Source organism: Myotis myotis, unplaced genomic scaffold (genome assembly GCF_014108235.1).
Source record: "Myotis myotis isolate mMyoMyo1 unplaced genomic scaffold, mMyoMyo1.p scaffold_m19_p_13, whole genome shotgun sequence".
Taxonomy (NCBI): Eukaryota; Metazoa; Chordata; class Mammalia; order Chiroptera; family Vespertilionidae; genus Myotis; species Myotis myotis.
The window spans coordinates 8429639-8444888 of NW_023416317.1; the positions used below are offsets into that span (position 1 = coordinate 8429639).

At 47.8% G+C, this 15250-nt stretch overlaps 1 protein-coding gene across 10 annotated transcripts in view; it reads right to left on the reverse strand.

Moving 5' to 3' along the window:
* The window catches only part of ATXN7 (ataxin 7), a 172852-nt gene that overhangs the window by 19855 nt on the left and 137747 nt on the right, over window positions 1–15250 (reverse strand). For 7 of the 10 annotated variants that reach the window (XM_036331671.1, XM_036331667.1, XM_036331663.1 and 4 more), the window contains 6 exons: window positions 13710–13975; window positions 12057–12255; window positions 11590–11711; window positions 7093–8074; window positions 5996–6062; window positions 643–4502 (listed from right to left, as the gene is read on the reverse strand). In XM_036331671.1, the coding sequence (XP_036187564.1) occupies window positions 4393–4502; window positions 5996–6062; window positions 7093–8074; window positions 11590–11711; window positions 12057–12255; window positions 13710–13975 (1746 nt within the window). In that variant the 3' untranslated portion in view covers window positions 643–4392. Of the gene's footprint in view, window positions 1–642; window positions 4507–5995; window positions 6063–7092; window positions 8075–11589; window positions 11712–12056; window positions 12256–13709; window positions 13976–15250 lie in introns of those variants that run through there. The other 3 variants (XR_004971455.1, XM_036331668.1, XM_036331669.1) reach the window with 3 other exon arrangements.

Below are 15250 nucleotides of genomic sequence, written 5' to 3' on the forward strand. Positions count from 1 at the left end.
TGCCAATAAGAGAAGTATGTAAAGACAAGGAAGAGACCATATCAGCTTTGGATAAAAAGCTTACCTCTAAACCAGCCGTGGGCAAACTACGGCCCTCGGGCCGGATCCGGCCCATTTGAAATGAATAAAACTAAAAAAGAAAAAAACAGACCGTACCCTTTTATGTAATGATGTTTACTTTGAATTTATATTAGTTCACACAAACACTCCATCCATGCTTTTGTTCCGGCCCTCCGGTCCAGTTTAAGAACCCATTGTGGCCCTCAAGTCAAAAAGTTTGCCCACCCCTGCTCTAAACCCAAAACTGACCATGTGCCATCAAATTTATATAAAAAACAAGTACAAGTAGGATGTATCTCTCAATCCATCAACTCCCCTTGGGTGACAAACCTACAGGGCAAGAAGGCAGTAGTGTTCCACTGTTTACAGTTATCACTTTATCCAAGTGCCCAGGAATGCAAGCATCCTAGGCCCTTAGGAATACTTGGCTATGCTGACAAAAGGGGCTTAGTATCACAACGAGGCAAAAACATGTAAAATAGTTCATGCAGCCAACCTTATTTATTGAGAAGTCCTAATTTTATTGCCCGATTAGTAACATGTTTGTTCCACAAACTAATTTCTCATAAAGCAAAGCACAACTTTTTCTTATAAATAGTATAAATTATTTTATTTACAGAAACTTGTTACAAAACAAATAGACTATATATTTATTCTCTTTTAAATATCCAAAGTAATTTCTATCCCTTGACATTTGTTCTTATTCTATACAGCAGCCAACACAAAGTCCAGCGGAGATGCTCTTGATTCTGTGCACAATTACCAAACTAGTCACACATTTAACACAGGAGATTGCTTTTATGACCAAGCTCCAAAAACAGCAAAATGCTTTCAAGCCCCACATTCACCTGACAGTATGTAGTGCTCATTCAATGATCTGAAAATGTAAAATGTTTTGCACAAAATGTAAAAATGATTACTTTCTTCTAAACAATGAAAGTTTTAACAATCATTTTCCAAAGCCCAACATTTGCCCCAGGAAAGAATGAGAGATATCAAGGAATTCCTTGGCAACGAACTCGCAGGAAGACAGCTGCCTTTATAAATTACATTTTTCAAATTACACATTATTTTTCAATGTTCTCAGAGGTACTCTGTATTATATTTTTGGAATACAAAAAATTTAAATATTCTATTTAAACTCAGTATTTCATGAGTGAGTAACAAAATGGACACGTCATGTAAGTTGCTGGCTGACAAAAAGATTTGTAACGCCTGGTGCCACTGGGCAATCCACCACCAGTTGAATTATGGTGAACCAACAAGTCTTTAAAATACCTATAAAATGACCAGCATTGGTGGTTTCAACTCCTCCCCTAAATTTTTAGACACAGTATTTAGGTGGAAAAACAAACTCCAAAAGTTCAACTGAACATTCAAGTCTTTTTAAAGAGAATCTGTCTAAGCTTAAAACTAGGTTCAGGCACTTTCAGTTTTTTTCCATTAGTTTTAAACCACATCACATACCAACACACGTGTGCTCAGAGGGTACACATACAAACACACAGGCACACACTCTCTCTCTCACATAAAACAAAAGAAAAGCAGTGTGTCACTTAGTTACAAGTCATCCATCGGGAAGCCAGGCAACGAGGGAGAAGCAATGCCCACTTCATCGGCTGAATCCACTCCCGAGACATCAAAGGGACAGAAGGACGTTCACAGGACAGAGGCATCCCTTAAACTGCAAAGGAGGCAGGTTCTAGAACTATTGGCTTGGCAGTGAACCACTTCAAATTATAAAAAGGTATTTACTTTTATTAATTAATAAATAAATACTAGATGATCTCAATTGTACCAAAACAGGATATCAGAAAAAAAGACCTGTGCAAAAATACATATTTAAATATGTACAATTCATTTTTAACAAAATATGTCTTCTGAGATAGGGATACTTCCATATTTATAATAGAACAAGAAATTCCAAAATAAAGGTACAAAAGTAGGTTTTGTATAATTCTTTGTTCATCATTGCAGCACTTTTTTTTCGGTTAAGAAAACTGCAGGAGTTGTCATGAAATTCTATTGGAAAGAATATAAAAATTATCTTGGTTTTAAATTGATACCAAAGTCTGTCTAGAAACAACCCAACCACTGCAAATTTGGTTTCTGCAAGTTAATTTAATTCAAAAAAATACTTGTACTCCCGTGTTTTAAATGGTCTTAACTATTCATAATAAAAAGCAGCTGTAAGAGAAAATAAAATATTTGAACAACAGTCTAAAATTTAATAGCACTGTTTAGAATATGTCTGTTTGTGGCAGGCAGAATCCCAAATGGCTAATTTCCTAATCCCGATGCTCTTTGTACTATCGGGAGACATAATAAAAATCCAATTAAAACCTCAGTCTAAGAAATCAAATGATCAACACCGCTAATCTAGATATATCTACATTATTCTAAACCAACTTGCTACTGTGGATCCTATTCACATCTTTTGGAACAACATGATCTGTCTATAAATTCCATCGCTAAAAGCAACTTTATTTATAACCATCAAGTCCCCTTGGCTCTGAAAATAAATTCTACCCATACCCCATTGCACTTGTCACCAAGGAATCAAGTAAGTACGTTCTGATTCCCTCTCACCTCCTCTCCCTCCACTGGGATGGAACAACCACACTGATTTGTCCTGACCACACCGCACTGGCTCATCCAGGCTCTCTCCTTGCTAAGCTTTGCCATAGCATCATTTAAAAAACATTTACTGATTGATTGCATAATAAGTGAACAAGATACTCTTCTCCCCATCCTTTTAAAAAAATCAGTATTTTACATCAATTTATAGCTAAAGTATCTGCATAAAGTTTTTGTTTTCTTACATAATAAGATTAATTCTGTAGCAATTCACATTATTAGGCTGGTAACCAAGTATTTATTCATTCCACTTGTTGTTGACCTGAAAGTCCCTGAAACAGAAGTAACCCAAGAATTGCAGGGAGGAAAGGCTGCAGGACAGCCTGCCGGGCGTGCCCCGGGCAGGAAAAGTGCCCTGTGTTCAGCAACATCCACAGGTTCCTGGCTCTCCTTTCAGGAGCTGTGGTGGTGGAACCACCTGTTAGGAAGCTCCAACTTACCCCAAATTCTTAAGCAATGATGCTTAACATATTAAGCTCCTTCTTTTGGGCTGGGGAACTAGAAGAAGTATGCTGGAGGGTCTCTGAAGTGCTCTCAGGAAGATGGCCCACATGAGTCCCAGGAGAAGAGGGTGTTGGGCATGTGCACAGACTACTCAGACCCCCCGCCCCCCGACCCTGCACGCCTGCTCCCCACCCCAGTGCAGCCAAACACACTCTCTGATGGCAGGGGGAGTGCACACAGTGGGGAGAGCGCTCACAGCGGCAGTTACCTCCCTCCCAGGCAGTGTCCGAGGGGAGAGAGGGGAGTGCAGAGAGGGCCTTGAACACAGTTAAGTCTATTAATGACTTTGTGAATGACAGTTTCTACTGCATCCTGACAATTTCACTTGATAAAGGCAATTTTCGGAAAACAGGAGACTGGGCAAGGACAGCCAACCCAATCTGCCGTACTGTGTATCACGAAGACCTGAAGGATAGAAAAATTTCACCTCTTTGGAAATCTTGGAAAAAATGTTCTCATAGTGATTTTTATCCACCCTCCTCAAATTTGGCTTTCCATTATCAAAACTAGATTGCATTTTTCTTTTTTAAAAAATCACACAGAATTGCTTTTGTACCATGAAAAGTAAGCCTCTAAAATGGTGTATGCTTGCTCTCTGGGCATCACTACTTTAAACCAGTCTGTAAGTTAGAAACTTCAAAGGTTCTTATCCCAAATTACTTGCACAATGCTGGGCAAAATACAGGCTATGGTGTCCTGGTGCTAACACCCACATCCCGTTCCTGGAACCCCGCTGTTACAACCCAGTGACAGCGCCCCTTCTCATCTCCCCCTCCGGAGGCTGCTCAGGGGAGCGCTGTCTCCCCTCCAAGAAGGTGTCTCCAGTTAAGGTGCCTAAAGGCTGCAGTGACCTGCAGAGGGCAGTGTAGAAAAGAACTGGGGTGGGGAGAGGAGGGAGGGAGACAAGTCTACAGTAATGTTCTCCCAGAACATTCTTTCACCCAGCCAATCTACTCGAAGAATGGCTCCATGATATACTGCAAGTGAAAAAACAACACAAAAATTTCTCACAGATTGGTAACGAGTAGTCCAGACCACTGTAACACTGATAGAAGCAATTCGGTGGCTGAACTTGATCCAGTGTCCTTTATGAGTACTCACTGCTACAGACATAGCTTCAGGGAACTCCTCGTTAAAACAACAGCCGCAGATCTCCACCCTTGAGGCCGGCAGGAGGTTGGGAAAACAGACTCAAAGGCATCTCGGAGTCAAGGGTGCCGAGTGGAGGTGTGACTTGTCATTAAAAGTGTCCGGACTATTCCTCCCCACGCTGTTTTCAGTTGTCAGGGACGTGTCTTTGGCTTTCAAAAGAGAGGGGGAGGGAGAACAGAGAAAAGGTAAGTGACAGTTGTACACTGTGCTATCCCAATATAAACGAGAACATTCCAAGGCCGAGGCCTCTGCAGTCTGCGTAGACTGGTGATGCCAGGAGCCGTCAGCTAAAGAATTTGGTCTTAGCTTTCAAAAACCATCAGCGCTCTTGGGCACAATCATTTTGAAAGACTGAGTTTTAGAAAACTGGAAGAGATGCAGACCGGGTTTCTAGCTTAGAGAAAAAGTTCACATGTTTGCCTTTGGCTTTATTTACTGAGTCTTTTTCATGGAAGTTATTCCAGGTTGTCACGAGAACTGAACAAGGTCAGATGGGCTAGCCCACACAGGTGTGAAAACTCACACAGAGCAGAGCCCATGCTGGTGAGTGAACAGAAGGGGGCCCCATCTCTGGGCTCCCAGCATGTGCCACCGCACTGTTCCCTGGTGTAGGGGCTTCGCCCAGCTCAGTCCTCTCTCCTTTAAGGTCGGCTCCATGAGGAACAGCGAGGCAAGATTGCCGCTTTTCTCAGAGCAGCGTTCTTTAAAGTATTTGGAGTCATGGGTCCCTCTGAAATTTGGATGAAAGGATCCCTCTTGCAGTAAATGAGCACAGACATAAAAACATGCAATACTTTTTTGGGGTTCACAGATCCTCTGATTTCTAGCCATGGTTCCCAGTAGCATCTGTGCAGCATAATAAAAAGTAATCCACAGCACAGAGGAAATCATTCTCAAATACAAAGCTGTCGAAACAAATTTAGAGAATAGAATGGAAATGTAGGCTGTCTGTCCTCCTGGGACAGCCCCCCGAGATGGTGGAAACCAGAGTTGGCAAACTTAGCCTGTGTGGGCTCCATTCGCTTTAAAAACAAACATAGCTTTAAAAAGTGGCCCAATTTCTCACACAAGTCTGGACCTGCAGTGTCTCCTTGAAGATGGTAACAAGTTAGTAAGAGCAGCAGATGGGGCTTCCACTCCCCTGTCCCAGTGCTACTGCTCGGTGCGCCTGCCTGTCCCTGGGGGCGTGAAGTCTGTGTCCACGTCTCCATGAAGCAGACTGCACTCAGGAATAGACTGGGCATCGCCACACAGTGGAACAGCCCTCCTGCAGGTATACCATTTCTTGAGGTGTCTGCACTGCAGTTTTATGCTTATAAACGACATGTCAGCAGTAACTACGAACCAAGAAGTACAAGCACACCATCACCTGTCCAGGACCCCTGCTCACAGCGCCAGACAACACACAAACAGCCCAGGTGTATTTCAGGCTCAGAGAGGAGAATTCAAGCAGCTGCTATTTAAATTCATGGATAATTCTTCCCCCCATCATTTTGGCACTGAGTGTAATTCACGCAGACACTGGGGGAAAACTCTACCACAGTAAGAAACTCCTTGGTATTTTCTGGAACAGTCCTAAGCTGGCATTTGAGTTAGGTTCTGAAGGTGAGGCAGAAAAAACAAACAAACAAAAGAGCCTCACATTTTAGATCAGGGCTCTGGGGTGAGGCTGCTGAAATTCCTGTTCGTAAGCAAGGTGAGGAGATATCCTGATGAATGAAACAAGATGAGAGATGAGCTGAACGTTAGAGCAAAGGAGGCTGGAGGAATGGCTCCAGGCGAGCAGGCCAGGAGAGCAGTGACAGGTGGAGGGGTGGGGAAAGACAGACATCGTAAGCCAGAAAGCCACGGTTAATTAAGAATCCAACACCCACGTAGCCACTCTGCATAACTCCACCACTGTCAGATTTCTTTTTAACTTATGAATTTAGGAGCGTTGTCTCCTTGCTATCCTCATACTTATGTTGTTTTTTCTGCCTCCCTGGAAAACAGGAAGGGGAAAATATGCAGAGAGTGTTAAACCAGAAAATGTAAAATTCTCTGATGGAAAAATATTAAATGCTTTCTTTTTAAAACTTAGATCATCCCTTTCTAGGTCAGTTTGATGGCAGCCCAGCTTCCTTCCGAGGAGCACACTAGGAACTGCTCTCCAGGAAATAGCCTGCCTCCTTCCTGAACAGCGACCCCGCGGCCGGCCCTCCCCGCACTCCGCTCGCTGGCTGGGGGAGGGATCTTGCTGTCACACAGGACGGTTTCCATGGCCCTATCTGCTGAAATGCATTGCCGAGGCTTTCTGTTCCAGGACCAGCGTCCAGGTCATCAGAAATTTTGGCAAAGAAAAGCCTGTTTTACCTTTCTATGGCCACAATTTTTCCTTTTCTTAAAAAAGATACCAGAGACCTAACCGGTTTGGCTCAGTGGATAGAGCATCGGCCTGCGGACTCAAGGGTCCCGGGTTCAATTCCGGTCAAGGGCATGTACCTTGGTTGCGGGCACATCTCCAGTGGGGAGTGTGCAGGAAGCAGCTGATCGATGTTTCTCTCTCATCGATGTTTCTAACTCTCTATCCCTCTCCCTTCCTCTCTGTAAAAAATCAATAAAATATATTTAAAAAAAAAAAAAAAAGATACCAGAAAGCTAGACATTCTATTTATAGGCAAACCACCCAACCCAACCACACAGATGCCCATGCTGGAGAAAGATGTCAAGGGAGAGGATGGCTCCCAGCCCGCTTCCTACCTGATGAAGGAAGGAGCTGCTCGTCAGTCCTGGTGCCCCTGGGCTGGTGCCTGTGTGTTTCACGTGGACATTGTTCATGGCTGGCAATTTGGCAACCTTAGTGGGTTTGCTGCTGCTGCTGCTGCTGCTGACACCGCTTGAGCCAGGCGGGCACTTCCTTTTCTTTCCTATGAGTTTGTCCAGAGGAGTGTGCGGGTGTGAGTAGGTGCCGTGGGAATTGACGGGCAGCTCGCTGGACTGGTGGATGAACGGGCCGAGGGAAAGCGTGGCGTCGCCGCTGTTCACCATCACACTCATCCTCTTGATGGACTCGGCAGGGCTCCCTCCGGGGGCGCCCCGCCCTGACTGCTCGTGCCGGACACTCACCGAATTCGCTTTATTCGTCACGCAGTTGAGGCCGATGCCATGGGCAGATGTTACTGTGCAGGGGTAGGGCGGCCCCAAGTGGGCCACACAGTTCTTCCTAAAAGACTCCATGGAATGAGACGAAGAGGCAGCAGCGGCGGCGGCGGAGGCAGAGTGAACTAACGGTGGGGATCCAGCTTTGCGCTTCTTCCCTGAGGTGCCGCTGGTCCGGCTGCCACTGGTGTGACAGTCAGTGCTGCTCCCAGAAGACTCCTTGGGCCTTGAAGACTTGCTGGACTTCAGCTTCTGAGGTTTCCTGGAGAGAGGGGAGGAGGGCACCGAGGAGAGGCCAGAGGGCGTTGACGGGGATGAGGACGAGGACACTTGTCTGGACTGCATACTGCACACAGGGTCCATGGCCCCGGAGGCGGCAGGCTGTGCATTTAGTGTGGTGCCGTGAGCTGGTACCGATTTGCTGTTTGGGGAGATGCAGGTGGAGGAGAGCAGGGCTGGGGATGTAGACATGGTGGCTGCTGCCAGACAGCTGACCCCACACTGGGATGTGGGCACTGAGTTTGTCCGGTGAGGAACACGGGTGGAGATGGGTGAGGTGGTACTGGGCACTGGTGGGATTTTCCTGCAGAAAGGAGAGGACAGGGAGTCCTGGTCAGCGTGGTCCCTCCCGGACATTTCCAGATGTCACCGCTGCATCGCTGGGGCTGAGAGGCACGCTGCTGTCAGAGGCTCACTCCTCTCCCTCTGCTCAACGCTGTCCCTGGGGCTCGCAGGTCCCGTGTGCCTCCCAGCTGCTACCGCCCAGCTTCACACTGTGCCCCCACCCCCAGCCCTGATTCCAGCTGTCGATCGTTCCGAAAATAGGCCACGACGTGAGACTCCCATATCTCCTGCCCAGAACACTGTTACCCCAACTGCTGTTCCGCCTTTCGTTTCAGTCCACCATCACTTTCTTAGGAAACCCACCCTGCCATCCAGGGACTCCCACTGCTCTGTCCTGGACTCTGGCTCCACTGTGTAACTGCCTATCACTGTTTGACCCTCTGCAGACGGAGCCACCCACAGCTTACTCACCGCTGACAGCAGAGCCAGCACAGTGCCGGGAACACAGAGGCTCTGAACGCCGAGAGAATTAACAAGTGAGGAAGGTAGCAACAGCTAAGTAATAACTGCTGGTCCGAACTACTGGCCTGAACGACGCTATGAACTTCAGCCCCAAGTCTTGGGACTTCCAGTCACAGTGCCGAAACAGTGTATTCTGTTAATGATGTCTGGTAAGATATTTATTTGGGGACAGGAGTCATTTAAATAGTCAAAACAGGAAGGCCCCTTTTATTTTAGCTTTGATTTTAAAATTTGACAGCACCAACATTTCAAAACCCCTTTGGCAGAGTAAGCACTGAGGTGCTGCCTCGAAAGTGGCCTGATGGGTGGCGAGCACCAAGACCGCTCTGCCCCTGGCTCTACAGGCAGCCCTGGCTGACCAGCTCCCTCATCGTTCAAGCGAGAACGTTGGCTAGACCGCTGCCTAAGGTTTCCACATGCTTTTAAGAAACTATAGTTACTAATAAAAGGAACTAATGATTGCAAGTGTTTGCAGCAGCTTTAAAACTCCCATTCAGGAGTGTGACGCTGGCCTTGGCAGGTGGTTCAATGGGTTAGAGTGTCATCTTGATTGTGGGTGTGGTCCCCAGTCAGGGCACATACAGGAGTCAACCAATGAATGCATGAATAGGTGGCTCAACAAAACTGATGTTTCTCTCCCACTCACTCCCTTCCTCTCTCCCTCTACAAAATCAATTAAAAAAATATGTGGCTCTGGCCCTGGTGGTGCTTCTCAAGTCCATGGGTTTGGGGCCCAGACATCAGGAGATCCCAACATGAACTCAAGATTGAGAAACCAGCTTCACCTATCCCTGTACTCTCATGGAGGACAGTGCCTGGCATTACCTGAGAGCTCAGTACAAATGCTGAGGCCCTGGGCCCACTCCATACCTACCTACTTCATCGGGATCTGTGTCCCCACAAGGTCCCAGCACCTTTGAGAAGCCCTGCTCTCAATGAAGTACAGAGGCTCCTGCAGTGGCTTCTCATGGCCACCAGGTGGCTGAGAAAGGCAAGGCCTAAAGACCAGGCTGCTGCTGGACCAAGTCCTGGGAAATGAAGAAGCACGGTGTGTGTGTGTGTAGGGGAGGGGAGTTTGTGGCTCTCCCTAGATTACATTACTGGTTTCTCTCTTTAAAAGCTCTGTTAAGTCATTCATTACCATTTGTATAAAGAACAAACAAAAAAAGAATATGGCATATTGACTTGTTTGCATAAATGAACTTTGCAAAGATATAGAAGCAACTAATAAAAACGTTTGTCTAACCTGGATGGTGTGGCTCAGAGGTTGAACGTCGACCTATGAACCAGGAGGTCATGGTTCTATTCCCAGTCAGGACACATGCCCGGGTTGCAGGCTTGAGTCCCAGTGGGGGGCGTGCAGGAGGCAGCCGATCAGTGATTCTCTCTCATCATTATGTTTCTCTCTCTCCCTCACTCCCTGAAATAAGTAAAAATAAATTTAAAATACATAAAAGCTCCCTCTCTCTTAAAAACAAACATTTGTATGTGGGGATGGGAAGGGGAGGGGAGAAGGAGAGCGAGAGAACAAACTCAAAGTCATGACCCTCCTTCTTTGGAAGTTCACAGTACAGAGAGGAAAACCTCTCCACACAGCCACTAGGTACTGAAACTTTCACCCAAACTGCTGGCCTAATCCCATAATCCACTTGTCCATATTCTGACGATAAAACATTCTTAAGACCCCTCTAAACTCTTAGGAGGACAATACCCACAGTTTAATGAGCTTCAGGTACGTCATAAAGAAGGAAGAGGAGTCTCTTATCTCCTGAGAACCAGGAAAACACAGGAAGAGAAAGCAGAGTGGCATGGCTCTGGTTTTCTAAGGGAACACATGCAAGTCCTATTAATGACCACGGAGATAGTTCTGTAAATTGTGGGCTTCACTCAACTTTATTAGGAAACCAAGGGAGGCAAATGGATGTCCTGGCAGAGTCCATTCAGGGAGGCACGAGTACATGATGCCCAACAGGAATTGGAGAGGGCCTATGGATTACTGGCCAGCTCCCTTTCACAAAGCTCAGTATTTTCCAAACACTGGTTCCCAAGATGCTCCCCTGAAAGGTTCCCAGGTCAGAAGAGCTTCAGGGATGGTCCACACTAGAAAGGCCATCTGCTTTGAGGTTGTAACGATGGACAGTGCCCACTACAGCGCCAGAGAAGCCCTTTAGGAATGGCCGTGGACTCTCCTTCCACCTGCAGTCCCATCTGGGAAACACTAGCATGTGAAATGCCACACAAGACCAGCACACCAGCTCCACCACCTGAAACCTGCAGCAGCGCCACTGCCCTCGGAGCTGGGGCGGCGCCATGTGGCCCTGCAGCCTCTCGGACCTGGTCTTACACCAGGCTCGCTTTCTTGCTCTTTCTCAAATCAATCACAGTCCATTCTGACTCAAGACTTCCCACACAGGGTTCTTTCCGCCTGGCACCCTCTCCTCCCTACCATCCCATTCCTCAGCCAGCCAGCTCAGTTCAGGATCAAGGCTCGCCTCTTCAGAGGGCCTTTCCTGAGGCCTGGCCTGCTCTGTCTTCCACGTCAGCTCTTTGCCTGGAACCAAACTGCCTCTGGGTCCAAATGCTGGCCCTTCCACTAACTTGCTGTGTGACCTTGTTTCTGTCTCATTATCTGTAAAATGGAGATAATGGAGGTCACCTGACAAAGCAAATGGTGAATATTAAATATATTTAATACGTTGTGTGGCATACAGTAAGCTCTCAGTGTGAGTGGTTACCTCCCTTATGACAAGCTATCACCTGTCTCCAGTTTCTGTTTATTGGTTTTTGTTTCTCCACCAACCAGAATGAGGGCTCCATACCTGAGCCTGGAACCCCAGCACCCAGAACAAGACATATTTGCTGAAAGAGTGAATGAATGAATAAGAGCGGTCTTTTTCTAGGGCTACTCAAAGGCCACGCTTTCATTTAGATACATTTATCTTCATTAAATTAGTCCCACAAGAAATAAAGGGCACCCCCTCCCATCCCAGAGGCGGTGAGACGGGCACTCACTTCCACAGCTGCGCGTTCAGATGCTTCTCCACCATGAGGCTGAGGGCGCAGCGAAGCCGGTTCCACCTGGAGTCAAACACATAATAGCCTCTTCCAATCTGCCGGCTCCCGAATGTGCAAAACTGGAAGAAAGAGCAGAGGCGCCAAGCTTGCTACCTCGGACAGCGGCACCGGGAGGGTCTCTCCTGCAGGCCTGGAGCTGCCATGAGAGCTTACTCTGAGCACCACAGGCTGTGAAGCATGAGCGTGACAATGCCTGGCCCTGAGGTTCATGGAGAGAAAGGGAGAAGCATGAGACGTCCCAGGACACAGTGCATGCCACCTCTGGGGCACCCTGTTCTGAGCTGCTCTCACACCTTCGCCGCATCCCACGCGTATGGGCATGCCAAGGTCCCTGGCGCGCCCCCCTGCAGTGTCTCGTCCCTACTGCGTGGGGAGGATCAATGTGGGGTGGATGTGGAACTTACAGATGCTGGCTGAGGATGATGACCTGAATAATGACAGTCCAGTTTTTCAACAGACTCTTCTTTGTCATCGCCTTCTCCCTCCTCACTGGATAACCGAGAAGCTGGCTCAGTGGCAGGCAGGGGAGGGTGTGGAGATTCATGGACTGGAGGAGGGTCAATGGGGGCACTCCCACCTTGCTGAGCAGGGCAGCCTGGAGGCCTTGGTGAGCAGAAAGTGCAGCACTGATCAGATCACACGCCTGAGAATCAGCCGCCTTAATTCAGATACAACAACGTATCCAAAACCATGTAGGGGGCCGGAGCCACCCCTCGCATGGGGCGAACCTGAGCAGGTGGCCGGGAGTGCAGGGTGTCACATGCCGCGGCCCGCCAGGTCTAGCCCAAGGGACCTCTAACTAGCTTTCCTTTCTACAGCCACGTGGGGGCTCAGGTTCTCCTCCTCGTCTCCCCAAAGGACGGAGATGTATAGGGAATTTAAGAGAACCTTTGATTCCTCTTCAAATGTCACCTGGATCTGGGTTACTAAGGCAATGAATGACAAAATGCTCTACAATAACCGAAGAGGGACGGGAGGTGATAAAATGACTAGGTAGCATTATTACTTTATGTGAAAAAGCGACCTGAGAGCCTGCTACTCAGACAGCAATGCGTTTTTCCTCCCTGTCTGATGGTTCTAGAATTTAGTTTATTTTTTTAGTTGGAAAACGTCATTGAGAAGATGGCCAAAGGAAGGACTTTCTAAGGATTCCTGGCGGGACCTGGCCAAACTCTGAGAGCCTCCTCAACTGCCCGGCCATGGTGTTGCTCAGAAACCAGAGGGCTCGTGTGGGGGTAGGCTCAAGCTCACACTGGGGTTTCCATGAGGGAGGCACTTCCACCCCTCGTGCGACAACTTCAAGGCTCAGAAATGTGAGTGTGAAAGTGCGGGGATTGCAACAAGGTTGGCACATTCCTAAGCAGAAGCCCTCGTTGCCCATGGCCACCACTGGAGGCCTCCTTCTCTGTGCCATTCTCTTTCCTTCGCTCAGGAAACTGGGCACATAGTCGTTTACTTCAACTTGGTTAAGTAGTAGGCACAGACATACATACATGCAGTCCAGCACTGTCTCTGAGGCCCAGGTATGATAAGTTCTCAGTAAAACACTCTGACCCATGGCTTAGTGCATGGCTAACATGCCTAATACATGTTTAGGCCAAAACCCCATATGAATGAATGAAAAAAACATGTGGATAAATGGATGCTGAAAAAACTGAGGCTGAATGTCCCCAGCAAGGGATTCCCACTGCTGCACTTTGCGAGAAGCGAGACAAATGGATGGGACATTGCTGCCGAAGCTGTGGGAAATGTTCCAGTCACTAACCTGCAGGCGGGACCCGAGTGTCACCTGCTCAGTGGCCTGAAGAGACATGTAACACTGAGCAGGCGTGGAACAGATACTAGCTTTATTCTGCTGCTTGCATTGGGCCAAGAAAAGCCCAATGATGAACTCAACATTTTTTTTCCCCCTTAGAGTAAAACCCAATTTAAAACCATCTCATCTTCTGAGAGTGAGCCTGATGGACATCCCTGGACATCCTGACCACACTGGGGCTTACAAGGTCTCCAAGTCTGTTCTTGGAAGGAGGAAGGAAGAGATGGAAAACTTGGCTTACCGTGGAAGACTGGGGGTGTGAGGTTTAGGTTTACTAGCTACGAAAGGCTTTGATTCAGAAGGAATCACTCCATGAGAGTTTTGGTGTGGCTCCTGTGAAGTTCTAGAAGGGGCGAGATGCGGGTCCCTGAGAGGCTGTGTTGATTGCTGAGAGTCCAGATGGCGAATCAATTCCTTTTCCCTGGTTTTGTTTTTGTGCTCGGCTAATAACACATCAAATCGTTTTCTTCTACCCTGGACAGCCCTCCGCTGGGTTAAGGAATGTGTCTGCAGACCAAAAGAATATAGACACTGAGGTAAGAATATTTTCCTATCATATATCCAAAAACATCATTCCCAGTAAAAAAGCAATCTGGAACATTAGCATAGTCAAAGGCTGCTCAGCATTTGATAAGCTGATCTTTTGTCTTTAAAATATATTTTTATTGATTTCAGAGAGGAAAGGAGAGGGAGAGAGAAATAGAAACTTCAATGATGAGAGAGAATCATTGATTGGCTGCCTCCTACACACCCCGCAATGTGGATCAAGCCTGCAACTGGGCATGTGCTATGACTGGGAATCAAACCATGGCCTCCTGGTTCATAGGTTGCCACTCAACCACTGAGCCACACCAGCTAGGCATGATCTTTTCTCTTTAGCTAGGAGAGAGGCACATATGCCAAGCTCCACATGGATGAGACTTTAGTGATGTCATTTCCACCACAAGAAGGAAGGGATGTTCACTGTGCCACTCAGCAGCAAACAGCAGATACCAGCAGGTGTGACAGTAACAATTCCTTTACTGGGACTCTTACCAACTCCATTAGAAAAATCCCTCTTTGGGCCATTTAGAGTTTTAAATGTTAAAAGGGACGAAACAATTATTCCATAATCCCATATAATAAAGAGGTAATATGCAAATTAACCCTCACGCCCTCACAAGATGGCTGCCTACAACCAGACCGGCAGGGGGATTAGTGAGGGATGACCAAAGGACTGAACAAGCAGGCTATGTGGGGCGACCAGTCCGGCAGGGGGATCGTGAAGGGCAACCAGGGGCAGCGAGGGAAGTTGGGGTGACCAGGCCAGCAGGGGGCAATTAGGCTGGCAGGGGGGCAGTGAGGGGTGACCAGGCCAGCTGGGGGGACAGTTAGGAGCAACCAGGCCAGCAGGGAGGAGGCAGCTGGGGGCAACCTGGCTGGCCCCGGGGGGGGGGGTGCAGTTAGGGGTGACCAGGCCGGCAGGGGAGAGGGTAAGGAGCGATCAGGCCCACACGCAGAGGCAGTGAGGGGCGATCAGGTCAGCAGGGGGTGAGGGGGGCAGTTAGGAGTGACCAGGCAGGCAGGTGAGCAATTAAGAGCCAGTGGTTCAGGATTGTGAGGGGGATGTCCAACTGCCGATTTAGGCCCGATCCCTGCAGTTGGACATCCCCCAAGGGGTCCCAGATTGGAGAGGGCGCAGGCTGGGCTGAGGAGAACGCCCCCACCCCGTGCACGAATTTTGTGCACTGGTCCTCTAGTCTATCATAAAGTCCTCTTTTAGTAAGTGTCAGAGAGTAAAAA